This window comes from Balaenoptera ricei, chromosome 7, assembly GCF_028023285.1.
Source record: "Balaenoptera ricei isolate mBalRic1 chromosome 7, mBalRic1.hap2, whole genome shotgun sequence".
NCBI classification, from domain to species: domain Eukaryota; kingdom Metazoa; phylum Chordata; class Mammalia; order Artiodactyla; family Balaenopteridae; genus Balaenoptera; species Balaenoptera ricei.
In genome coordinates, this window is record NC_082645.1 from 15,009,522 (window position 1) to 15,036,164 (window position 26,643).

General features: G+C 35.5%; 1 protein-coding gene across 6 annotated transcripts in view; it reads right to left on the bottom strand.

Annotated features, from left to right (window-relative positions):
- WDR33 (WD repeat domain 33) overlaps positions 1-26,643 on the bottom strand; it is a 99,805-nt gene that overhangs the window by 44,373 nt on the left and 28,789 nt on the right. For 2 of the 6 annotated variants that reach the window (XM_059927702.1, XM_059927704.1), the window contains exons 2-7: positions 15,277-15,503; positions 13,961-14,029; positions 13,273-13,377; positions 10,939-11,034; positions 10,600-10,751; positions 8,830-8,927 (exon numbers count right to left, since the gene is read on the bottom strand). In XM_059927702.1, the coding sequence (XP_059783685.1) occupies positions 8,830-8,927; positions 10,600-10,751; positions 10,939-11,034; positions 13,273-13,377; positions 13,961-14,029; positions 15,277-15,480 (724 nt within the window). In that variant the 5' untranslated portion in view covers positions 15,481-15,503. The other 4 variants (XM_059927703.1, XM_059927706.1, XM_059927707.1 and 1 more) reach the window with 4 other exon arrangements.

Below are 26,643 nucleotides of genomic sequence, written 5' to 3' on the forward strand. Positions count from 1 at the left end.
GTACAGAAGCAAATCAAGGAAAGGAAATTAAGAAAGCTCCACACAAGGGAAAGTGAGATGATAGAAACCACAAAATGACAAAATAAAGAACAGTAGAAAAAAAGGAAAAATAATTTAATGAAAATATCTCTGGAAGTCTAAACTACCTAATAGAAGCCTTAGGTGGAAAAGAGGCAGGAAGGAATCTTTAGAGTGCTGAAAACACTCTGTATCTTGATCTAAGAGGTGGTTAGATGAGTGTGTAAATATGTAAAAATACATCATACCATACACTTAGGATCTGTGTACTTTACTGTATATGTATATGTATAATATGATCTAAAAGTATAAATATTTTAAAATATTTTTTATAAGATGAGGTGGCTTTGAGGCTCCATTTATTACTTCAAGCAATAGGATTAATTAAATTATCTAATGTCTCACCAAAAATATTTTTAGAACAGAAGGTGGCAGTATCTCCTCATGGGATAATATCCCATCCACTTAACCCTTTGTAATGAATGTATCCACATGCTTGACTTTCAGGCTTTTGGGTCTGCCTTAAAACATGAAACTACAGTTAACAGACAACCTAATCCAGGTTAATTATTATCAAATAGAACCATCCTTCTGAAAAAGGAGTGCATTCTATAATCTCCGTAACAGTTGGCAAAGCTAAACATGGCACAACTTGAGCAAAGGAAAGTCTAACAGCTCACAGAATAGCCCATTCTCTTTTCAACAAAAAAATTCCATAATTAAATCCAAATATGATGTCCCCTTTATTCTAGACATATGTACAATAAATCCAATCCTACTTCCATACAAAAACCTTTAAATATTTGAAAATGACAAAACTTTTCTTCAATCTCTCTTATCCAAGTTGAATCCTAAACTTCCCTTTACTCTTCCTCATGATTTCCAGATCCTTCTCCATTCTAATCATCTCCCGTCAATAATTAAGCCCCATCATTTTGAACGTGACTTTTACAAATAGGGGAAGGCATGACACCTCAAGAATTCACACTTATCATCTAAAACCCATGATCGTTTTTATATGAACTCTCATAAACCAGTCTAATAAACTCCAGAATTGAGGTTGAAAACCTAAATACAGAACTTTACATTCATCTCTATTTAAAATTTAACATACTTTTCTATTAAGTTTAACATCACACTATCTTCTTGAATCCTGATGAGATTCAAGAAGTTCTCTCTAGATGAGAATTTCTGCTTGTAATTTTGAATTACCTGTAAATTTGCAAAGCAAGCCATCTTTAATAAAAAATGTTAAAACAGGACAGAGGCCAAGTAAAGGATCTTGCAGCACTCTCTGCATAATTGCCTCACAGATAACAAACACCTAATGAAACTTTTTTGGAAATGACCAATCATGTAGCTATAAAGCCATGATCCTCTACCATGACTCACAGATGAATTCAAAAGACTGACTACGGTTTGACTACAATTTCCTTGACCCCCTCCGGTAATTCTAGAAAAATAGGGTTGTATTAGCATGACCTCTTCCAAACCACCAGTTTTCAATGGAAGCAGTAATGTCCCTTAATGAGCATCTTGTAAACTTTTCTTCTCAGAGCCTGTATGCGTGTGCACTGGTGCCTTTTTTAAAAAGTTTTATGTGTAGCAGTTATTATCAATGAAGTTCATTTCAGAAGAGTAAGAGTTAAAACTATTTATTAGAAAAAGCAATTAATAGGCTTTACAGGACCAAGACCAGCTACTCTAACCTTTGATGACTCCTGGTATCAAAAATTACTTTTGTTTAATAATACATAAAAAGTTTCCGCCGCAGATAAAATATTGAGCTCCCAGGTATGAAGTTTCTTGGACTCACCTTTGTACTTTGGTTCTGCACTCATGTTGATTTCCCTCAGTATTTCCTAATTGTTTTACTGTGGTAGAATACTTATGGTTTCCACCTTTGACAAAACAAACCTGGAAACTGAGTGGGGATTCCCACAAGCTGTCAAAGGGAGATGCCAGGTGCAGAAAATGCTCAAGGTTTAACTCTTGAACAGATAATTTAAAAAGGAGAAAAAAATACATACAGAGCCTGAAAACAGCAACAACTTGGCCACTTTTAAAGCCACATATCCTAAACTGGATCTCTACATGATGTCCGCACTTTTGCCCACTCAGAACTATAGACAAAGGGGCATGCACGTGCCAGGGGAGGGCTCTAATAAAGCAGCACACTGGGCTATGGAGAAGCTCTACCTACCCCTGCTCAAAGGCACCTTGTGGTGGCTGGGCCTTCCTTGGGGTTCCCTAGAACCAGTGCAATAGTTAAAAACATCAAGTTAAAGCAGATACAGTTCACTGGGCTAACGCAAGTAACATGGTATTCTAAAATCATGCTAAGAAGGTAAACTTCTCTCAAAGAGAACTATATTAAATTATATTCAGCAGAAAAAAACATAAAGAGGCCTCAGCAGATTGATTTTGAGACATAATAGTGTGTTCTGGACAAATTAAGACTATTTTATGACACAATCTGTAAAAAAGGATAAATGACCAAGAAACTACCATTTCTTCCTTTAAATAGAAATTCTTCTTCTAGTCTCTTTATAACTAAAGAGATCACAGCATGGTAGGTGTTTCTTAGAAATTCCTGAGATATGATTTAAATCAAATTTTAAGATGGTTTTCAGATATATAATAAAAAAGTGAGTAAAGGGAAAAAAATGGCTATGAAAAAAACAGTATTTGTTTTGGTACTTAATGCCCCTCATTGGCAAATAACTTGTTTGTGGTGATACCATATTTTAATCATATACTTTTATTAAAGGATCTACCCACTGAAAATGAAGAAGCCAAAAGGGTATTATATATTTATCTACTTTTATCAGCTCTTTCCAAAGCTCTGAATTTTAACTTTAAAAACTATCAAAAACTTGATTAGCTGAGAAGCTCTATAAGAGGGTAACTAATTCCTCAGCAAACAAATTTAAGCCTCACTCAAAATAAACTGAAGCAGACAATTACAGAATATTTACTAAATGCAAAGATGAAAACTGACTGCCTAGATTACGAGTCATAGTGATTTGTTGCTGTCAAAAAACTGGAATCTTTATACACAAAAGAATGTCTGGAAATTACTCGACTCTTAATTATAACAGTGAATAAGACAGTAACAGTGTGTAGCACTGGCATCCCAAGAAAGCTAAGGTCTATTTTCAGCAAGTTTTTGCCACATTTGTGCAATATCTTAAGTGTAGAGTTAGAAAGGACAAAGCCCAGCATAAAAATCTAAAACAATTCCTGTAAAACTGTGAATGGACTATATAAAATGAATATTTCAGGACACTACTACACTAATTTCTTCAAATAATTTGCTTTAGAAGTAAATATTAAGTCTTCTTCCCTCTCATGATATACCCAGATAGTTATTTATCAATACATAGGAGAACCTACCATGATCCAGTCTGTTCAGGAGAGCAGAGGGAAAAGATCCTTAAATAAACGCTTCCTCAAAATAAGGAATCACAGATAAGAGAAAACAGGTGTCAATCAATATATATATGGGCCCACATGATTGTATGGATGATTATATAAGATGTGCCTGAAGTACTTTTAATATTAAAACATGCTATGTTAGTGGAAGGAGTTATTCTGCTATAGGCTATTTATTTTAAAGGAAGCTGGGTGTTTTGTTTTTTGTCTTGGAGAGAACAGAAAGGATTTTGTGGAATGTTCTGTACAAATACATTAGGTCCATTAATCATAAACTTCATGGTTTGCCAATTTTACTTTAAATAAGTAAAATTATTTCCAATGAAAAGCATCAGAGGGGACTTCCCTGGTGGTCCAGTGGCCCGCACTTCCACTGCAGGGGCATGGATTCGATTCCTGGTAGGGGAACTAAGGTCCCACATGCCGCACAGCACGGCCAAAAAGAGAAAAAAAAAAAAAAATCAGAGATTTTTTTGAACACTCAGACTTTGTAAACATGTCTTTACACAGTTCAAAAACACACTTTTTGAACCAAAAGATCTTTGCAGAGGAGTTTCTCTCATTAAGAACCACAGCCAAATACAATCAGGCATGGATACACAGAGACAGTAAAAATACTAATAGTATTCTTTTTCATAAGCTGTGTGCACTCAGGGGTTCACTTCCTCTCCATGAGTGCTATATTTTAAAACTGAAAACAGATCTTACCTCCTGAGTAAGTCTCAGTACAGCTCCTTATGTCCATGTTCTATTTATATAACCTAGCTTATAACTCATTTGCAGTTTGAACTATTCATTGAGGTTTAATTTTTTTTGTTGTTAAATATACATTGAAAACCTACAGCCTATATGGACAGCTTTAAAGAAGAATGGTAAAATAAACTTGAGTACCTAAGTTCTCTCTACCCACACTTCTCTCCTTTCCCCCCAAAAAACTCCACAATTCTGTCATCACAGCTCAGGAAGACATTATTACATCCATGCTGATGATATTTTTAAAACATAAAAGAGGCAGTTTAACATAATAAGAGCATGAACTCTGGAGTGAAATAACATGGGTTCAAATCTGAGCCTCACCTCTTACAAGTTATATTACCTTGGGGAGGTTTACTTAACTTTCCTGTACCTTGGTTACTGATTTGTAAACTGTGGAATAAACAGTATTTATCTCATAGGGTTACTGGTAAGATTAAATGAAGTACCGGTTACTGGTAAGATTAAACGAAGTACTTAAAATATGCCTGATACATAGTAAGTGTAATGTGTCAGCTATTGTTAAAATCAAGAAGGTAAAACAAAACTAAAGCATGCTAAAGCTGGTAAACTGGATTCTTTTTAAGTTATATATAATATACATGTTATATATCATATAATATATAATTATGCTTCTCATTAAAATTTCCTCCGTATTCTTACTGATTCTACATTTTCAATGTTTCACATTTTCATTTTAGTCACAAGTGATCTGCTTCTAACTTTGCACTGATAAAACTACACTTTTTTTTTTTTTTAAACTACACTTCTAATACTCTCATGACTCTTCTCCCCTAATATCCAACAATACTGTTTGTGACAATATCTTACCTTTCCTACTAAACTTTAAGAAGCAGGAGGGGGGGCTTCCCTGGTGGCGCAGTGGTTGAGAATCTGCCTGCCAATGCAGGGGACACGGGTTCGAGCCCTGGTCTGGGAAGATCCCACATGCCACGGAGCAACTAGGCCCGCGAGCCACAATTACTGAGCCTGCGCATCTGGAGCCTGTGCTCCGCAACAAGGGAGGCCGCGACAGTGAGAGGCCCGCGCACCGCGATGAAGAGTGGCCCCCGCTTGCCACAACTAGAGAAAGCCCTCGCACAGAAACGAAGACCCAACACAGCCAAAAATAAATAAATAAAAATAAATTAAAAAAAAAAAAAAAAAAAGAAGCAGGAGGAGGAGGGTAGGAGGTCATCATACTTTATTTTCTTTTAAATTTCTTCTACCTATGATAGCATGCATATAATATATGCTAATTAAATAAATGGATTTTAATGCCTCTGTTTCTCTTGGAGTCAAGTGCATAAACACCTAGAGGCTCATTTAGACTCATGTATTCCTGGTGCTTAAATGTTATTTTAATCCCAGTCCATAATTTGAGTGCTGCAATTCATACTAGAAAAGGATAAATGTGTATAAATTATGCTGATTTGCATATGCTTTGGAAATGGGTGGACATATACATGGTGCTTCTCAATGTTGCAGTATATTCAATTTCACAAGTGTTTCCTTTTCCCATCTATGGACCAAACATTACAACTTCAAAGTAGCAAATCTGGCAATAGATCGATGCTCATTTTTTGTTAAAAATACTGATTATTTTCTCTTGTGTAACTTCTTCTTTTTCCAAGAAGCATAAGAACAATCTCAGTAAGGACACTAAAAAGCAAGTGTAAATTCTGCACTCACAGGGAACCTGTAAGCTTATAGCTGAAAGACTGCATTAAGAAGACATGAGAGCTGTCTTCAAATACATAAAGGGCTGCTTGCTATGTAGAAGAGTACAGACTTGATTTTTTGTGTTCCAGAAGGCAGGACAAGTTATAAGAAAGTGGGTTTCTGATATAAAGAAAGAACTTTCTGAAAATTAAAGCTACCTAAAATTGAAAAAGAGATTCATGTGCGGTAGTGAATACTGTTATCACTAAAAATGTTTTGTGAGTAGAAAACTGGTTTTGGGGAATGATATAGAAAAGTATCAGATAAAGAGTTGGACTACGTGATCACAAACATTCCCTTCAATCAACATGTTCTTGGATTTGCTTAACTTAATCCCAAGTGATGGTCTGATGCACAACACTAACATGCCTCAGGAATATGCCTACCCGCCTGGTGTCACACAGCCTATGGAGGCTACGTGAACATCACCCCCTTTCTATAGGGCAACTGACATTTTAGAGGCCGCCCTATTTGCTTAACTACGTGATCCACCTTTCTCTCTACGAACAGAACTAAATTAAGTTCACTTCAAATTTTATTTGAGGAATTTCACATCAACCCTTGAGACAAGTGGAGTTCCATCATCCCCTGATCCCCAAGCCACCAAGTGAAGAATAGGAAAATTATAACAACATTGGTTTCATTATTTTATAATCATCTCTAAAGTTCAGAAAATTTAGAAAAATGAGGAATGACAGAAAATGGATAATTGGAAAAACCCGTCTACTATACCAGATCCACTATCAGAACTACTACTTGGGTGGTATAATTAACTTGGCTTACTATATTTATACTTCTCATATACTCATTGAGGTACAAAGAAAAAAATCATGACCATAAAGCAAGTAGAATACTGTTTAAAGGAAGTAAAAAACATGAATAAGCTAGAATACAAATTCTAAAAGTACATGCAAGTTCATTATACTCTTGTGCATGTTTGAAATTTTCAGAGTGAAAACTTAAAAAGAACACCCACATAAAAAAAATAAAATTCAACTCTCAGTATACACATGATATTGGTGTATTTTTTAAGCTATAAGAAGAACAGGTAATGATTCAGCATCCACATTATCCAAATCCACCTGGACTCAAATCTGAAAATATTTAACTGCTAACTAATAACACATGTACGCTAAATTTCAGAAGAAGAGTTCTTAAGCACTATTTAGAAACTGAATATAACACTTCATTGGAGCTTGGGATTGAAAATGCTATTTTAGAGCAGCTTTTCTTCTTCTTTATTTAATGCAAGATGCAGAGTGGTTTTGTATCAGACTTCACAATTATAGTCCTAGGTCACTGTGAAATTAATGGTTTTGATCCTTTAGAATTACTTTCAATAAATAAAATTATTTGGTTTCCTCTATATTTCTTAGGATTTTCAAAGCCTAGAAAAAGTTGCTTCCCTTATCACTGTTTAGTAGCTAAGACTTCCACTAATAGTGAGGAAAGATGCGACATTAGTGTAGCATTAGGCTAGTTGTCAAGTGACAGGATGCTAGTCCTGGCTCTGAACTTCTTTTACCTTGAACACGTCACTTAAGCCTTCTGGGTCATGGTGCTCATCCATATAGTAACTCAGATTAGATGATTTCAAAGGCTCCATCTAGTTCTGAAGCTGTACAATATTATGACCTCATTGTGAGGACATCCCTTCACTATGACAGGTGAAGGTACTATATCCTTACGCTAGCTATCACAATACATTGCTGTGGATAAAACCCACACAAAATGTGCAAAGCCAGGAATGTTTAAAAATTGTGATTAAAAAAAAATATACTGGCTTGAAATATGGGTTAAATATCAAGAATACTTAACTTCTTGTCTAGAAAGCATCGACACTATATGCTGTAAATAAAGCTCTGAAAAAGGTGTAAAAAACTTATAAGTCAACCAAGATAACTAACTCTGCCGACTCTTGAACAAAAAGGGCAATCTCTGAATAGTAATTGCTTGACACCCAATGTCTGTGGCACCCATTCTCCCACCCTGCATTTATGTGTCAGAGGAAGATGTTACGTTTATGGCATATTGGAATCAAGAGTATGCAACAGAATGTACGCCTTGTTAAATCAGTATAGGTTCAAATTAAGCACTTGAGAAAACTACCTTCCCAATTAATAATAATGAGATTTAGTTAAAAGTGTAAATGTTTTTTGTTTCAATGTTTGTACTGAATATATAAAACACACAGTTAATTTCCTTAACTTACTTTAACAGCACTGAATTCACATAAATGGTGTTGATGTACTCTGAGTATTTCAACAGCCCCACCTTAGGAAGTCTAAAACTAAGTTAATCCAAGTGAAAATACGGATTTCTTTTCTAGAATAGAGTAATTCATAGATGTTAGTTTATAATTATGAAATCAATAAAAGTAAATAAAAATCCCTCCAAAGCTTAGTAACAAGTGGGCCATGTAGTACAAATGTGGTATACTGAAAAACCACCTCCTTTCAGAAATACCAATACTGAGAAGTGTAGCTAGTGAGACCTTGGTTAATGCATATTGTAAAAGGCCTGCCAGGAGAATGTGAGCTATATAAATAAAATTATCATGTCAGTTTGTTGGTGAAAGCTATCCTGGGTACAAGGCAGGAAAAGGAATATAGCCCTAACGGATGCATACAGATAAGTAAGTAATTGGGAGGAGAGGGGAGAAGAAGGGGAACATGTGTATTTAATTTATAGTTCAAAGAATTCAAAGGTAATATTAGTAGTAAAAATCTACAAAAATGATTGTGAACCAGAGTTCAGTTTTCTTTAAAGAGCCTGACTGAGAGGGTGTGTATGTAAAACAGTTGAATGAAGATGTAAGCTGGTATTGTGGTATTGTGATGATTTAAACCACAAATGCCTTCCCTATTTAAATATTCCAATCAGTACTGTTAGTACACGTACCTCGGAGAATTCTTTCCTCATGGCAACGAAGAAAGTCCCAGATTCTAACAGTGCCGTCATCAGAGCATGTAGCAAATTTATTATCCGTGGGTGAGAAACTGTTACATGAAGACACACAGCAGGGGAAAGAAGTCAGCATTTAACAGATTATCTGTGCTTCTCAGACAGGGAAAAATAAAAACACTGTGCTGCGTTATAAACAGGAGAGGGAAGTATCCACAGTGAAGAAGCCCTTAAAGAGAATGTTGTCAGCTAACAAATGTATCTCATCAAAAGAAGAATTCAACAGAGTAGCTGCTTCTTAGTTTTCAATCATCAATATTCAGAGAACTTTATGAGTGTATTATTAGTACTATTGTTACCCACACTCCCCAGTATAGTATTTCCTATGGTACCAACAGTAAAACATGGAGCTGATTTAAGTGTAGAAACTAAACAAATTCTATCTTTGCAATATTCCTGTAAAGTCTTTTAAATCACATAGGAATACTGCTCAAAAAATTAGCATCAGCTTCTGCTTCAAACTTCATAGAAGTTTCAGACAGGCTGTTGAAAGACTGGTTGCTACACATCCCTACATATGATGTTTCCGATTTATGTAAAAGGTCTGTGGAAAACGTTCACACCTTCTTCCAGGCAAGCTATCCCATGAATGTTGCACTTTTTGAAGAAAACTAACATGGGGACCTTCTGACTGTTTAAAGCCAAAGAATATGCTTGCAAAGGAGGAATCCATTTTTTTCCTCCCTGTAAAAGACCATCAAGTTTCTCATCTAAGAACTCCCCTGAACTTCTGAACCCTTTGCCTAAGAAAGGACCAACTGCGAAAACTCAACGTATGGTCAGGACAATAAGGCAAAGTCTTTGCAGAAGCGTGTTTATCCAATAACTTTTGTTAAGATTCTGAAAGTAGAAACAAGTGACTGCAGTGGATGATGTTTCTATAAAGATGTCAACCTCCTCCCACACGTGGGTGGCACAACCGTAAAGAATGCTGCTTAGCTTTATTCTGAGGCTGCAGCAATTCTTCAGGCTTGTTTTTGAAACTTTTTTTTTCCATTTCTACTATACATATCTCACTGATATGTAAAAATATACAACTCACTGAAAATATTTTAAACTCCCACTTATGATACATTTGCATTACTGATGTTATCAACAGTGAATCAGAAGGAAAGTCTTCTTGACATTGGTCTGCTTACAGTTTCAAAGCTTGAAAGAACCCACTCATTAATCCATTAATGTTTGCCACATCCAGAGTTACTTGTGAGAGTTTTTAGTCCTACTATACTTTCCTTTTGAAGTCGTGGCATAACCAAGCCAACCAGGTCTTCACTTAAGCCTTTTTTATCTTGCATTTTGTGTGAACTCTGAAGGTGTTTTCTGTAGGCTTTAGATTTTATTCAGTTGTATAATTAAAGACTGAATTCTTTATTTGGAATGAAATATTCTTGTCTTACATAGTAGGTAATAAAAATGAATAACGTATACACATTATTAACCATAAACGAAAAGAGAAAACCAGTGCAAAATGCGGCAGACAATACATCTCTAACATATTGCAAAGGCTGATACCGGGACAACACTACTTCAGAAAAGTGCCAGCAAAATGGTGAATGTGTGAAAACAAAGAAAAATATTGTGTTTATAGGGTGCAGAAAGTTTCCCAGAATCTGACAGAGCCCATGCATCTCTGCACCCAGAATACACTTAGAGAATAATTTAACCATGACAATAGGGACTACAGAAAATGGTATATTGTGTATAAACCTGGCCTCTCTAATCGCCTCCTTATGTGCCTGGAACATCTTGACGTTGTTCATGTTCGACTGCCAATATTTCACATATCCTCCATGGTCCGCTGTCAACATCCACATGTCATTATGTGACCAAGTCATGGCTCTCACTGGGCTATCGTGAGCCTGTGAAAACATAAAACATTTGTAAACATTATACAAAAGAATATATGACGGAAGCCTTTACAGGAGCATATATTAACTCATAACAATAATCTGTCCAATTTTAAGTTTAAAATGCCAAGACAGTAACTCTATATCAAGTTCTTTAGAGTAACACAGGATGATGCTACCATCTGATGATTACTGTTACCTGTAATATTGTTTCAAAATTGAAAGTGAGTCCATTCCACAAGGTGAACTCTCCACTAGAGGCTCCAGTGACTAACCGTCTTCCTTCTGGAGTCCACTGGGGGGGAAAAAAAGACATTATACAAGGTCACGAATCCTCAACCTTAATTTTTAAAACACTTAGAAAGTCTTTATTTATAAAATATCCAATAATTGACATTAAGTGGACAATACTGACTTTCACTTAAGACTATAGCTCAGATTTATAAGCAAGTACTTTGTCAGAAAAGAACTTGTATTAACACAGTGCAAGGAAAGCTCTAGCACTTCAGCTCATTAAGTAAAAATAATAAGTGCATTTTAAATACCTGTTAAGTTACACACACCTAGGCACTCTAAACAGCATTTCAAAACAAAATATGCAAAGACCTAATTTTTCTAGAATACATGGCAGACCAACATAAATAAGATGGTCAGTCACCAGAAAAACTCAAAGACTAAATGTATAAAGGATTTGGTTTATTACAGCTGCTAGTGAACCAATTCAGGCAAAAAAATTACCAGTGTCTTATGAAAAAACAGTATTACATTTAAGGACATCAAGGCTATTAAACTTTTCCTGGAAACTAAACATACAATATATACATGTATATATATTTTTTTAAGTTCTTCGTTCACAGTATCAGGCAGTGACAGGTCTTATGCTAATCTAGTCTCCAAGAAAATGTAATACAACAGAGGCATGACAAACAGTATCCCAATATTTCAATGTCACAATTTGCACACTGAAGGGAATCTGTGATATATGCTTATCAACTCAAAATGCAACATATTTTTTCTTACTTTTATTTTCAAGTTTCTATGATAGATTACACGTTCATTTTCCTTAGATGTAAATACATGAAATATCAATACAACAATCCTATTAGTAAAAAGTGTGACACAGAGTTGAAAAATACAAGTGTGTTTACAGGATGAGATACATGAAATGAAGTCTGGTAAATTTCACAGATATATATGACAAGCCAGCCTTTTACTGTTTACCTGCAGATCATGATTTTGATTATTATTAATAAAATACTCCTACTTTCCTAGTTTCTGTTATCTGCTATGGATCCCAACCCAGTAAATACTACAAGCAATCAAACTGTAGACACAGGACCCACAGTCTTTATGTCTTTAATACCTTGTAATTTGGACTTGCCTCTACTATGTGCAAATTTCTTAAGAACTTATAGCTTGATTCCCAAATGAGAAATTTACCCATCTAACAAGATACAGGACACAGAATGCTCAGATATTACTCATTCCAAAAAGGTTTTGTGTTATGCTAACAAGATATTAAAATTAGCTGCCATCATACTCCTTTTGCCAAATTCCCTGGCAAACAAAATTACACTACCTACTGGTTGGCTCTCCTAATACAAAAGCTATTCAAATAATGTTTCTTTACTAATGGTTTCTACTGTAATAGGCCTCTGAAGCAAACAGGAGGCCTGAGACTGACTACCACATTTGTATGGAGCTCAAGCCAGAGTCTCTTCCAGCCCCTCTCAGTTCTTCCGGCTGTCTATCACAACTCTCTAATAAGAAGACCTGCTTATTTTGCTCATTTGCCACAATGTTTGCCATGACTGTCTTTTCTCTGTCCCATTACTTTTTTCAATTCTTATTTGCTCCACTTTGACTATTAACTTTCCTACATTTCTGGACTTGATACACTGCTAACCAGCAAGTGCATTCTTACTAGCAAACCACAAAAAAATGATTATATCATTATCTATGGAAATATTAACAGGACGCCTGGGAGACAGAGATGGGAAGACTTTTTTTATTGCAAACCCCTTCAAATTTTAATAATTTGAACCATGTTAATATATTATTTATTTTTAAATTATATTTTAAAAATTTTAGTGAAAATGTATATAGTACCTACAATGTACCTTCATGGAGCTGACAATTATGGTCTACCACTGGTCTTCAGCTCTTCTTAGGTGTTTTCCTTCCTAGTAACCCTAAGAGTTTTCATTCACCTTGAGATGCTGCTCTCTAAACAGTAACAAAACATTCCTATTCAAGAGCAAGTCAGACACCTGCTGCAATATATATATCCATGGCCAGCTCAGAGAGAACTCTATGGAAATTGCAACATGAAGAAAAGCAATCCAAAAGTACTACCTTACTAAATGCGGATATAGTGGATAAATGATTGGATATTTCAAAATAAAAATACAAGCAATACACTGATTTTTATCCCAGATATACATTTAAAATAATGTTTAATTTTCTTTGCAAATATATTTGCAGGCTAACTCAAGAGTTAATTTTTCCAAAAAATATCAAACAGAATACTTACCCTAACAACAAATACTGGACACTTTACTTTATTTGTTGACGTTCGAACAAACTTTGTTGTTACTGCATTCATAGGATTATTCAGCATCCCAATAGGTGGAACCAGCTACAAAAAAAGAAAATTGGGTTTAAAGATCACAAACAGGGCATAAACCAGGGACATGACAAGGTAATTACTTCAACATTTAAAGACAAATTCAGGACCATATAGGACTTTCAAAACACTATTATAATAGATTACAATTAGTCTATAGTAATTAAATGAAGAAAATGGAGATACAGGAAAGTTAAATGCCCATAATTACTAAATAAACAATAAAATCAAGTGCCAGATTTCCCCCAATTACTTCTCAAAGTTAACACAATTAAACACATTCATAACAAGCCAAGTTTAAAATTAACTTTCCTGTTACAGAGACTCTGAGGCAGTGCAATCTTTTGCTGGACACTGCTTTAAACCCCAAATCAAAAGTTCATCCGTCATCAGATTAAAAGGAAAATTTAAATTGAGATTTAAAAAAAAAAACCCCATGGTTTACACAGGTATGTTATATTATCCCTTTAGGAATGTTTTACTTTAATTATAAAAATGTAAAAAGAAAAGTCCATGTTTGAATTAGAGATCCCATAGTTCAAATGTCCAAGCAAAGAGGTTTCTATTAAGCTAGCATGACATATCTTATACTTACATCATTATAATAACCTGCATCAGGCTGAATTGCCCGCATATCTCTCTGGTCTCTTTGCCATATTCTATTCTGTTAAAAATAAATAAATTAATCAATCAACCAATTAATATATGGTCTAATTATACTCAATTTGAAACGTAAGTAAATATTTACAAAATGCAAGCTGTCGTTAAATGGGGAAAAAAGAAGACTAAAACTTTTTCATTATGTTCTAAAACATAGATAATAGTGTGTATCTTAAGAGATTTCCCCTCTTATGACACTGACATTGCTTAGAATTTCCCTCCCTTCTTTACTCATATTATGCCCAACCAATCATCCAAGATGCTGCTGACCCCAACACATTCTCACTGACCATACCTCAGTAAACGGAAAAAGGACAAGGGGTAGACAGACATTCCCAATTCCTTCAAAATTCTCAGCACAAAACAATTCCTCTTATCTTGGTGTTGGTTTTCTTAATTCCTCCCAAACTTTCCTAGTCTAGTTTTCCAACTGAAACACCTGAAAAAGCCTAAATCTGTCTTTACCTCTGAATGAATATTTTTGCTATGTGCCTGCAACATACTAATTATGCCCAATATGCATACAGGTCTTTTAACAACTTGTCTCAGGTAACGAAAAGCAGACAAATTTTCTTCACAGGAGGCAGAGCAGACCAAAACCTGATTAACGTGGAGTTAGCAATGAAAAAAACAAATCACAGAGGCTTAAGACAAGAAAGGTTAAGACAAGTAAATAAAGAACTCAAAGGGGAGATACGTCAAGCTGACACAGGTTTAGGCAGACCCCTACACTGCCTTTCTTTGCCATGTCAGAGTTAGTTTCACCCTGTAAGACTATAGTAGGCGCTCAACCCTCTAAGTAAATACAGCCCTTTTCCCTGAGGGGCTTGGAGAGTCGTGTTCTGATGCCAGTGTCTTGGACATGCAAGTCACTATTCTGAACACATGTTCTAATACAAATATTCCTATGTTGGTAGTCTCTTAACATTTCATATACACTGTGGGTTTAACAAGTGTTTTAAAGTTGGCCTAGTTGGACAAAAGTACCCTCTTCTGAAATACAGTGTGAACCTTTAGAACAAAATCTATTTTTAAGTTGGAGTCTAATAATTTTTGAGATTATTCATGTACGCAAAGAGCAAAAAGAAAAAAAGTACTCTTTTTTTATTGAGGTGATTGGCCTCATTTGAAATTCTACTTCATCCTACTAATTCAAAAAACACAGGTATACTCATTACCCTGCATTATAAAAACTTTCTTCTTTTTAAGAAACCAAAGTTTGGGCATCTGAAGTACATTAACTGGACTTACCTCCAAATACTTAATTACAGATGGATTATAGTCTATGGTTTTTCGGTTTACTGCTTTTCTCATTCGTTTTCCATCAAAGGTAAGCTGTTGCATTGCTTGCTGCTGTGCAAAATCAGGTCGCTTATAAAATAGCTGTCGAGGTGCCTGGTGTTGGAACCTTGGCATATGGAAAAAACGAGGAGGAGAACCAATTTCTGTAGCCATGGTGATGTTTTCCTTCTAGGACACTAGGGTAAGGAAAAAGTACTGTCACTACAAATATATCAGCACTGTAACACTGCCTGAAAATATTTTTAAATGAACATTTTTTTACACTTCTTTTCCTTTTCCTAATATGCACCATTTTTAGCTTTTAGTCAACCTATTTCCAAAATGAACTATTAAATCTAATGGCAGAGACCAGTTACACATTTGAAAAAGGTCAATTCACAGAATAAATGCTAATAAGTATTTGTTGTAAAATTTAGCCTGATGGAAGGAAAAATCACTGTTTATAACAGCTTGGGGCAATTGTGTTGTGCACGTGTGGGGTGGGTAAATTGTGGAGGGTAAGGAAGGTAAAATCACTGAGAACTGTTCACATTTTTAAAATGAAGTTTTCATTAGATGTTTGATAGTAAAACACATCATTTTATCGTAAGACCCCCATTTTATACAAGAGTAACTAAAAAAATTTAAAATCTGACATTTTGTCCTTTTAAATTTCCTAGGACTAGTGTTAAAAAGTGGAATAAACTATCTCACTTCATATGAATGCTAAAAGTATGTATATCTAATTTCAGGCTCAAAGTAACTACCACAGAAACTTATTTCTCAGTATGTGGATTTACATATTTATAAGGCAACATTAAGCTAACATCTGAAGGAAAAAAACGTTAAGAGCTTACAGTTTTTCAACTTTAGTGTTCTCCAATTAAACTTACATTCCAAAAATACAAATATGCATGATTTAAAACGACATTTTCAAGCATATTTTAAAAATCAGACCATGGGAAAAAAAAAATCAGACCATGAAAAAACACATAAAGGGTGTTATAACCATTTTGGTATTTTTCTTTGAAAAAGAGGAATGATTACACTCTCCATTGTTTTTCTATATTCTTACATTTGCCTTTCTTCATTCAAGACACTAAATAAAGGACCTGAAAATAAATCTGTGATTTCCTCTGGATGAAAATATTCTTAGTACTAGCTAATTCACCCATGTCCCTTTAGTATCTCCTGAAACCATTTAATAATAACAGAAAGGAAATGGGGCAGGAGGAGGGGTGGGGGTGGGGAGATAAGTCCTGACTCCCACAACACCAAAAGTAAACAGTGCAATTAAACGTGCATCTAATACATATTACTGCCACTACTCTGGAGCAATCCCAGAAGACTCCTGACAAATGTTCATCTGTAATGAGATGAGACACATTCTCAGTCTGTGTGTATATTAAATTAGAATGCATTTGCCTCAATAAGGTTGGTGAAGGAATCTGTTTATTCAGCTATCCCACGAATCCAACTAAGTTTCAGCATGCAGATTTCAATTAACGGCTTTAATTCAGATGTCTAAGCCAGTAATTCTAAAAGGATGCAGCTTTGAAAAGTGTATTTTAAAATTTCTATTTTTTTCACTTTATAATCATCAAATTTCTAATTTTATTAGAATAAAGTTATCCTAATAGTCTAGTTTCTAATATCATTGATACCAAATGAGAATAAAGATTTTTACATGTATCAAAAGAGGCTTAAAAATTATTCAGCCAAAAAAACAAGGGGATGAAGTGCTGACACATGCTACAACATGGATGAATCTCAAAAACACTACTCAAGGGGCTTCCCTGGTGGCGCAGTGGTTAAGAATCCGCCTGCCAATGCAGGGGACACGGGTTCGAGCTCTGGTCCGGGAAGATCCCACATGCCGTGGAGCAACTAAGCCCATGCGCCACAACTACTGAGCTTGTGCTCTAGAGCCCGCAAGCCACAACTAAGCCTGAGTGCTGCAACTACTGAAGCCAGCGCGCCTAGAGCCCGTGCTCTGTAACAAGAGAAGCCACCGCAATGAGAAGCCTGTGCACCGCAACGAAGAGTAGCCCCCACTCGCCGCAACTAGAGAAAGCCTGCGCACAGCAACAAAGACCCAATGCAGGCAAAAAAAAAAAAAAAAATTAAAAAGGTCCAGCATGAAGAAAATGAAAAAAAAATATTCTAAATCAAAATCCAGCCCTAAAACAAGAAAACCTCCTGACAATACAGTAACCAGTCTTCATAAATGCCTTACACACTTCAGCTTCACTTCTGCAAACCACTGTAATTTGCCCAAAGTCAAAACAGAGCCTCTTAGTGGCTGTTATGAGCTGAACTGTGTCCCCCCACAAATTCGTATGTTGAAGTCCTAACTTCCAGTACCTCAGAATGTGACTGCACTTGGAGATAAAGCCCTAACCCTTGTGACTGATATCCCAATAAGAGAAGGATATTAGGATGCAGGCATGCACAAAAGGAAGGCCATGTGAAAACATGGGAAGACGAAAGCCATCTACAAGCCAAGAAGAGAGGTCTCAGAAGAAACCAACCCCCTGCTCACACCTTAATCTCAGATTTCTAACTTCCAGAACTGTGAGAAAATTAATTTCTGTTGTTTAAGCCACCCAGTCTGTGGCACTTTGTCATGGCAACCCCAGCAAACCAACACAGAGGCAGAGGCAGAGCAAAATACCTGGACCTCCTGACTCTTCTTCAACTCTTCTTCCTTTGGGTTGCCAAAAGATTTCAGCAATAATGATATAACAGCTTTCGATGACTGAAACAGCAGAAAACTTGATATATGAGGTTGAAAAATGAATGACCCAGATAGAAAAACCATTAATAAAATCATTAAAACTATCCTTTTCAGGTTTCACTCAGGACTATACTTCAAGGAACTACATATATAACCAAATACAGAACAAGAAATAAGAGCTTTATCTTTCATAAAAATAATTACTGTAATTTCTACTCACTGAAGTACTCACACTTGAGCTACGCTAACAGAAGACAACAATTTAAACCACAAGGCAGGGCTGTCCCCACAGCATATTCATCTCATATCTGGGGTAGAGTGGGAGGGAGGGAGATAGAGGGGATGGGGTGGGGAGATAGAGGGGATGGGGTGGGGAGAAGGGTGCTGTAGGCAAGACAGAAACTGAGGCAGAATGAGCATAAGTAATTTGCGTATGATTATTAAATACATACTAACAACAGAACCAAATTGCTAAGGAAAAAAATCACCTGAAACATTGAATTCATCATGTCTTTCTCATACACACAAACCTTCAATGTTTCAAGAAATCAGCACAATTTTATCAAGTGCCTACTTTTTATTACACCTAGCATAGGGTACAACATATTGTCGTGATTCACTGAATATCACTTCTAAGGTCATAGAATAGATTTCATACTTTGTGTTTTTTGGTCCCCATCTCTATTTTTGGCAAATACAAAGACTCCTGAAGTCACAAAAGTCTGCAGCATATTCTTAGCCTTCAAGCTTGCAACTACTCTCCAAAACTGGGCAGGTCATGCCACTTCTCTGCATCTGTTTTTTCAACCTGGACAACAAGTCTAATGTAGATAACTTCAAAGATCCTTTTTGCTCAAAGATATTATTTTGTATGAAATATATTATTCTTTTAGCTAATGTACTGACTAGTCTGTTGAACAAACTGGAATACCCAGACGCGTTTGTGTATGCAAATCCATACAAGCATTATAATTCTGCTTCTTGTCCCAACTATTACAAAATAACCTTTTATAATCTTAGTCATGTAATACTACCAAGTTATAAATGAAGATAGGGAAAAAACCACAAATGCTTTTTTTTTTTAACAGCTTTACTGGGATGTAATTTACATACCATAATTTCAACGCTTTAATGTATACAATTCAGTGGTTCTTAGTGTAACCACTAAAAGACTTGTGTAACCATCACAACATCCAATTTTAGATTTCTGTCCCCCCACAAAAAAACCCATTACACATTAACAATGTTTTCTCATTCTCCTCAACCCTCTCAGTCCTAGGCAATCACCAATCTACTTTCTGTCTCTACAGATTTGCTCTTCTGGGCATTTCATATAAATGGGACCATACAATATGTGATCTTTTGTGAGTGGCTGCTTTTACTTTACATAATGCTTTCATGGTTCATCCATGTTGTAACATGAATCAATATTTCATTCCTTTTTCTAGCTGAGTGCTATTCTATTGTACAGATATTCCACATTTTGTTTATTCATTTGTCAGATTGACATTTGAATTTTTTCCACCTTTTGTTTGTATAAACATGCTTCTGTGAACATTCACGTACAAGCTTTTGTGCAGACCTAAGTTTTTATTTCTGTTAGGTATATATTTAGTAGTGGAACTGCTGGGTCATAGGGTAACTCTATGTTTAACATTTGGAGGAACTGTCAAGCTGTTTTGCAAAATGGCCACCCATTTTACATTCCCACCAACAATGTATGTGGTTTTCAATCTCTTGTCTTTTAGCCTAGCATGTCATCTATGCTGGAAAACATTTCACATGTAGTTGAGAAGATGAGTATTTTACTGTTCAGTTGAGTGTTCTGTAGACATTTATTAGGTCTTGATAATTCATAGTGTTGTCCAAGTCTTCTATATCCTTGTTGATCTTCTGCCTAATTGTTCTATCCATTATTGACCGTGGAGTACTGAAGCCTCTACTTAATGTTGTGGAATTACCTATTTCTTCCTTCAATTCTTCGTGTATTTTGCTATTTTCTTCTCCATGTATTTTGGTTTTATCTTATTCAGGACACATATGTTAATAATTTTTGTATCTTCCCTTTTTTATCATAAAATGTCCCTTTTCATATCTAGTAATTTTTTGTTTGTTTTAAAGTCTATTTTTTCTGGTATTAGTAGAGCCACTTCAGCATGCTTATGGTTGCTGTTTGCATGATGTATATTTTTTCATCCTTTTACTTTGTACACATTAGACCTGTGAATCCAAGGAGCATCTCCTACAGAAAACATTTATTTAAACCCAGTTTGACAATATATGACTTCTGATTGTATTGTTTAATTCATTACATTTAGTTTTTATTATTGATACGGTAGGATTTATTTATGTTTAACACTTTACCTTTGGTTTTCTACATGTCTCATGTTTTTGTTTTTTGTTATTGTTGTTGTTCCTCCATTTTCCTTTTTTTTTTTTACATCATAATAATTTTATGATTAATAACATGATTGTCATGTTCTACCAAATAAACAAACAGACAACTTTTACATATGAATTGCCATTACAGCAAATCTCTAGATCACTTTGGGAAGAATTGATATATTTAAAATATTGACAGTCATTATTTACAAAGATATCTTTTTTTTAACATCTTTATTGGAGTATAATTGCTTTACAATGGTGTGTTAGTTTCTGCTTTATAACAAAGTGAATCAGTTATACATACACATATGTTCCCGTATCTCTTCCCTCTTGCATCTCCCTCCCTTCCACCCTCCCTATCCCACCCCTCTAGGTGGTCACAAAGCACCAAGCTCATCTTCCTGTGCTATGCGGCTGCTTCCCACTAGCTATCTATTTTATGTTTGGTAGTGTATATATGTCCATGCCACTCTCTCTGTCACAGCTTACCCTTCCCCCTCCCCATATCCTCAAGTTCATTCTCTAGTAGGTCTGTGTCTTTATTCCCGTCTTGCCCCTAGGTTCTTCATGACCTTTTTTTTTTTTTCCCTTAGATTCCAAATATATGTGTTAGCATACTGTATTTGTTTTTCTCTTTCTGACTTACTTCACTCTGTATGACAGACTCTAGGTCCATCCACCTCACTACAAATAACTCCATTTTGTTTCTTTTTATAGCTGAGTAATATTCCATTGTATACATGTGCCACATCTTCTTTATCCATTCATCTGTTGATGGACACTTAGGTTGCTTCCATGTCCTGGCTCTTGTAAACAGAGCTGCAATCAACATTTTGGTACATGACTCTTTTTGAATTATGGTTTTCTCAGGGTATATGCCCAGTAGTGCAATTGCTGGGTCGTATGGTAGTTCTATTTTTAATTTTTTAAGGAACCTCCATACTGTTCTCCATAGTGGCTGTATCAATTTACATTCCCACCAACAGTGCAAGAGGGTTCCCTTTTCTCCACACCCTCTCCAGCATTTATTGTTTGTAGATTTTTTGATGACGGCCATTCTGACCAGTGAACCACAAATGCTTTTCTTAAAGAAAAGTCATTACAAGTTTCACGTTGTAGAATTGTGCTAAACAATAACTCATTTTATTGAACCTAACTTCTAATTAAAGTAATAAAAACTCTATACTAGTAGTAACACAAGCTCAAAAATTAGAACAATGGCAAAATGAACAGAAAGAGATTTATGAGAGACGTAAGACTTAAATTGAAAATTATATAGCAAAACTTATTAATAATGAGCAGGCACCACCAAATTCACTGAGGCAGTTACTAGTTACTAGCTATGAATACATAAACTTAGGAACTGTTGAATTTGTTGAAAAATCCCTGTGACATGGGGAAGCATAACAAGAAATATAATTCATTTCAAGAAGTAATCAGTGAGCACTAACTACTTGACAGGCTAAAGACAGAGACACACATAAAGTCTGTCCTCAAGACTGACAGTTTATCAGAACAGAAGAGCTCATAAAGAAAGCAATATGAGAATACTACTACATTGAGAATCTACTATACTTGTAGGCATAGGCAATAGGGATATAACACAGGATGCTTACTGCACAATTCAGCCTCAAGAAGTTTAAATTCAGGGTGGGGTGGGGGAAGGTTGGAGGAAAAGACAGGAAAGAAACAAAAATAAGTAACATTCATTCATTCAGCACACCACATCCCGAATAATCTTTTCCCCAACCAAACATAATCCAAAATAATCTTCCCCAAGCAAACATTTCTGACTCCCTGAGAAAAATTTTACCATCACAGCCAATCTCCAACTAAAACACAGGGGGAAAGGTGTACAGTTGACTCTTGAACAATGCGGGGTTAACCTGAGTATAACTTATAGTCAGCCCTCCATATCCACGGTCCTTCGCAACTTCAGAGTCAACCAGCAAATGGACCATGCAGTACTGTAGTATTTACTACTGAAAATCATTTGCGTCTAAGTGGACCTGCACAGATCAAACCCATATTGGTCAAGGGTCAAATGTATTTTTTATTGGAAAATAACACTGCTAAACCTTAACTAATTCCACAAATTCAATCCAAAATGAATTTACTAAATGCTTCACACAATTGAATAAAAATATCTTTACGATTCAGGAGGGTAGAACTGAAAAGAAACCTCCATGGCCTGAAAGTTCATCAATTGCTCTGAAGTAGTGCTTTTCCTTTAAACCAGAAGTCATATCCTATTGGTGGTTCCTAAAATCAATGTGGCTGACAACTAGCATTACTTTAATAATTTAAAACATAGAACAGACAAGATTGAACCACACATTTTAAAGGAAAGAACTGCTTCTTAAAACTTGTTTTGGTTGTACATGTGTGTACACTAGGTCACAATGTAAAAAAGTATTTCCTTCCTGTTAATTTGTCAAAAGTGAAAGCAAATGGCTTAATGTTAACAAACCGTTCAGTGAAAACCAGAGTTTCTTATTTATGCTATCTTCTGCTTCTGATGACTTAATTTCTGCTGCCACTGAGAATCCATAGCCAAAGAAGTTCAAATACAGCATCTGTCTAGCGTGGGTACAATGCCTGGCTACAGTAGCTATGGCACCAGAATCTGGTCGGACTATGAAATATAACAATTCTTACCGTGTCAACCACTAATCAGAGCTTTCTGATCAGAACATGAAAGCTTGTTTCCCCAAACTGAGAGGACAGAATTCTAACCGAAAGCAAACTACTGATGCATTAAATAGCTAGGATAGCAAGTACAATTACTGAAGGGCTTTTAAAAATAACAGAAGATTTTAAGATCACCACCCTCATTAACACAAACCTGGTCCCCTAGGTCAGAACCTCAGCCTAGGAACCTCTACTGAAGATTATCACCAGACCATTAGGCCCTGAGATGGATAATCTACCCTAAAAGAGATCTGATACCTAATCTGCCACAGAACTTTGAGGGGATCTACACAAGTGGTAAAAAAGGCCAATAACAAAGTGATCAATATGTTCTCTCTTCAATGTCCAATCACTGATAAATATGAATCCTGAACAAATCAGGAGACATTATGTTGAGACCATTCCATCTTTTAAAGAATAAACTAGAAGGCAATTGTTTAAATAAGTAGTTTTTAAAAGTTCACGATTCTGTATCTTGTTGATGACTAAATCTGACATTAAAGATCAACTTTACTTAACTATCAGCGTAGGAGTTTTCCAACTTTTATTGCTTTCAGCCTCAGATTTACCTGCGTAATTCTTTGTAACTTGCGGTAAGCAGCTCTGGTTGTATACTTAGGTACAAGGGTACTGAAACATTTTAGTGGACACTGCACTCAACCAGTTTAATACATGTTACCTGATACTGTATTTGGGCTTTTACACTCAGTTTTCTGTGCCATTTCAAAAGCTAACTTTAATATTTAATGGACATGTGACCACAAATCTGACTGTCTACTCAATTGGAAAGTAACAACTCAATATTTCAAAAGTGTGATTCTGGGATAAGGAACCTGTACCATCAACGGTTTTCAATGGAGATAAAGTCAGTGGTTATTGGATATGTTTATTTCCCCTTGTCATTAGCATACAAAGAGGGTTTTCCATTCTTACACTTTTCAAACTTCACTGTAATTTATCAACGTCTAAACCAATAAAAACTGGACAAACCAATTCTCACTGGATTAGTGAACTGCCTTTGTAAAAGTAAACAAAAACCAAGCCCCATTTAGATAAGGTAAGTAATCATAAAGTGACCTCCTAAATTAAAGATAAGGAATTCAAAGATTCAAGTGTGAGTTGAAGTCAGCAGTTCCTAAGGCCAGACTTTAAGGGTCTCATCTTCATTCTGATTTAACAGTACGGGATATGAACTGGGCAGCAGAGAGTTTTAAAAGCTCCCAGGTGATACCTTAGTGTGGCAAATTTTGGGAACCACTGGACAAAGTAACTTGGATAGCTTACTTCTGAAACAGTTTTTTTTTTTTTTTTAGCTGCACCCTGCGGCTTGTGGGATCTTAGTTCCCCGACCAGGGATCGAACCCCGGCCACAGCAGTGAAAGCACCATGTCCTAACCACTGGACCACCAAGGAATTCAATGGAAGAGTTTCTTTATAGCAGCAAATTCTTAAACTTTTTATTTCAGGACCCCTTTACTCTTTTAAAAATTGAGGATTTCCCCCCAATTTTTGTTAATTGTGGTATTTATATCCATAGATACTTGCCATATTAGAAATTAAAACAGAAAAATCCAAAGTATTTATTAATTTAATTTAGAATGATGATAAACCTATTATAATAACTATTTTCCCTTCATCAGAAACAACTAGTGAGAGACTGGCATTGTTTTTTACATTTTTGCAAATCTCCTTAATGTCTAGCTTAACTGAAAACAGCTGGATTCTCATGTCTGCTTCTGCATTCAATCTGCCGCAATATGTTATTATTTAGGTTAGAGTACATGAAAAATATCTGGACCCACAGAGATATACATTCGGAAAAAGGAAGATTATTTTAATAGCCTCAGAAAATTAGGGGTATTCTTTGATATTCCAACAAAACTTGACAAGTGATAGTTTATTAAATATTAACTGTAATGCAGCCTCTGAAATCACATCAGTAAGCTTTCTGTACTCTATTATATTAAAATACACTGGTTTATTTTGCACTTTGGAACTTTAAACCATGATTTTTCAACACCATGCACTGATCACTTGGAAAACACTGGTTCCACAAAATCAGGCATTTCATCTAACTGTCACACTTCTTATAAAACATGTAATAATCACTTTTATTAAAATCAGCATTGATCTCATCATAAATACTATTAATTACTGGGAAACTCAACCTCACAGACACAAGTTTTCCAAAACTCTAATTCTTGCTTGAAAACTCAATTTTTATCACTGGCAACAAACACTAACAGTTGCTTTCCTTGAAGCAACAGTCTACTTACATTCATCTTCAAGAAAAATTTTAACATATACTCAAGAAGTCTGAATGCCATAGCTTGTCATTCTTTTCATTTAAATTTATTTAATATTTTTATATACTTTTAAAAATTACAGTTGATTTACAATATTGTGTTAACTTCTGCTGTAGAGCAAAGTGATTGAGTTATACATATGTATACATTTTTTTGTATATTCTTTTCCATTATGGTTTATCACAAGATATTGAATCTAGTTCTCTGTGCTATACTGTAGGACCTTGTTGTTTGTCAATTCTACATGTAATGGTTTGCATCTGCTAACCTCAAACTCCCACTCCATCTCTCCCCCTCCCCTCCTCCCCCTCTGGCAACCACAAGTCTGTTCTCTATGTCTGTGAATCTGTTTCTGTTTCATAGATAAGTTCATTTGTGTCATATTTTAGATTCCACACACGATAACATATGGTATTTGTCTTTCTCCTTCTGATTTACTTCACTTAATATGATAATCTCTAAGTCCATCCATATTGCTGCAAATGGCATTATTTCATTCTTTTTTATGGCTGAGTAGCATTCCATTGTATATATGTACCACATCATCTTCATCCATTCATCTGTCGATGGACATTTAGGTTGCTTCCATGTCTTGGCTATTGTGAATAGTGCTGCTATGAACATAAGGGTGCATGTACCTTTTGAATTATAATTTTAACTGGATACATGCTGAGGGGTGGGATTGCTGGATCATATGGCAACTCTATTTTTAGTTTTTTGAGGAACCTCCATACTGTTTTCCATAGTGGCTGCACCAATTTACATTCCCACCAAAGGTGTAGGAGGATTCCCTTTTCTCCACACTCTCCAGCATTTGTTATTTGTAGACGTTTTAATGATGGCCATTCTGACCAGTGTGAGGTGATATCTCATTGTAGTTTTGATTTGCATTTCTCTAATAATTAGCGATGTTGAGCATCTTTTCATGTGCCTGTTGGCCGTCTGTATGTCTTCTTTGGAGAAATGTCTATTTAAGTTTTCTGCCCATTTTTCAATTGGGTTTCTTTTTGTTGTTGAGTTGTATGAGCTGTTTGTATATTTTGGAAATTAATCCCTTGTCAGTCACATAGTTTACAAGTATTTTCTCCCATTCCATAGGTTGTCTTTTCGTTTTGTTTCCTTTGCTGTGCAAAAGCTTGTAAGTTTGATGAGGTCACATTTGTTTATTTTGCTTTTATTTCTATTGCCTTGGGTGACTGACCTAAGAGAACACTGATA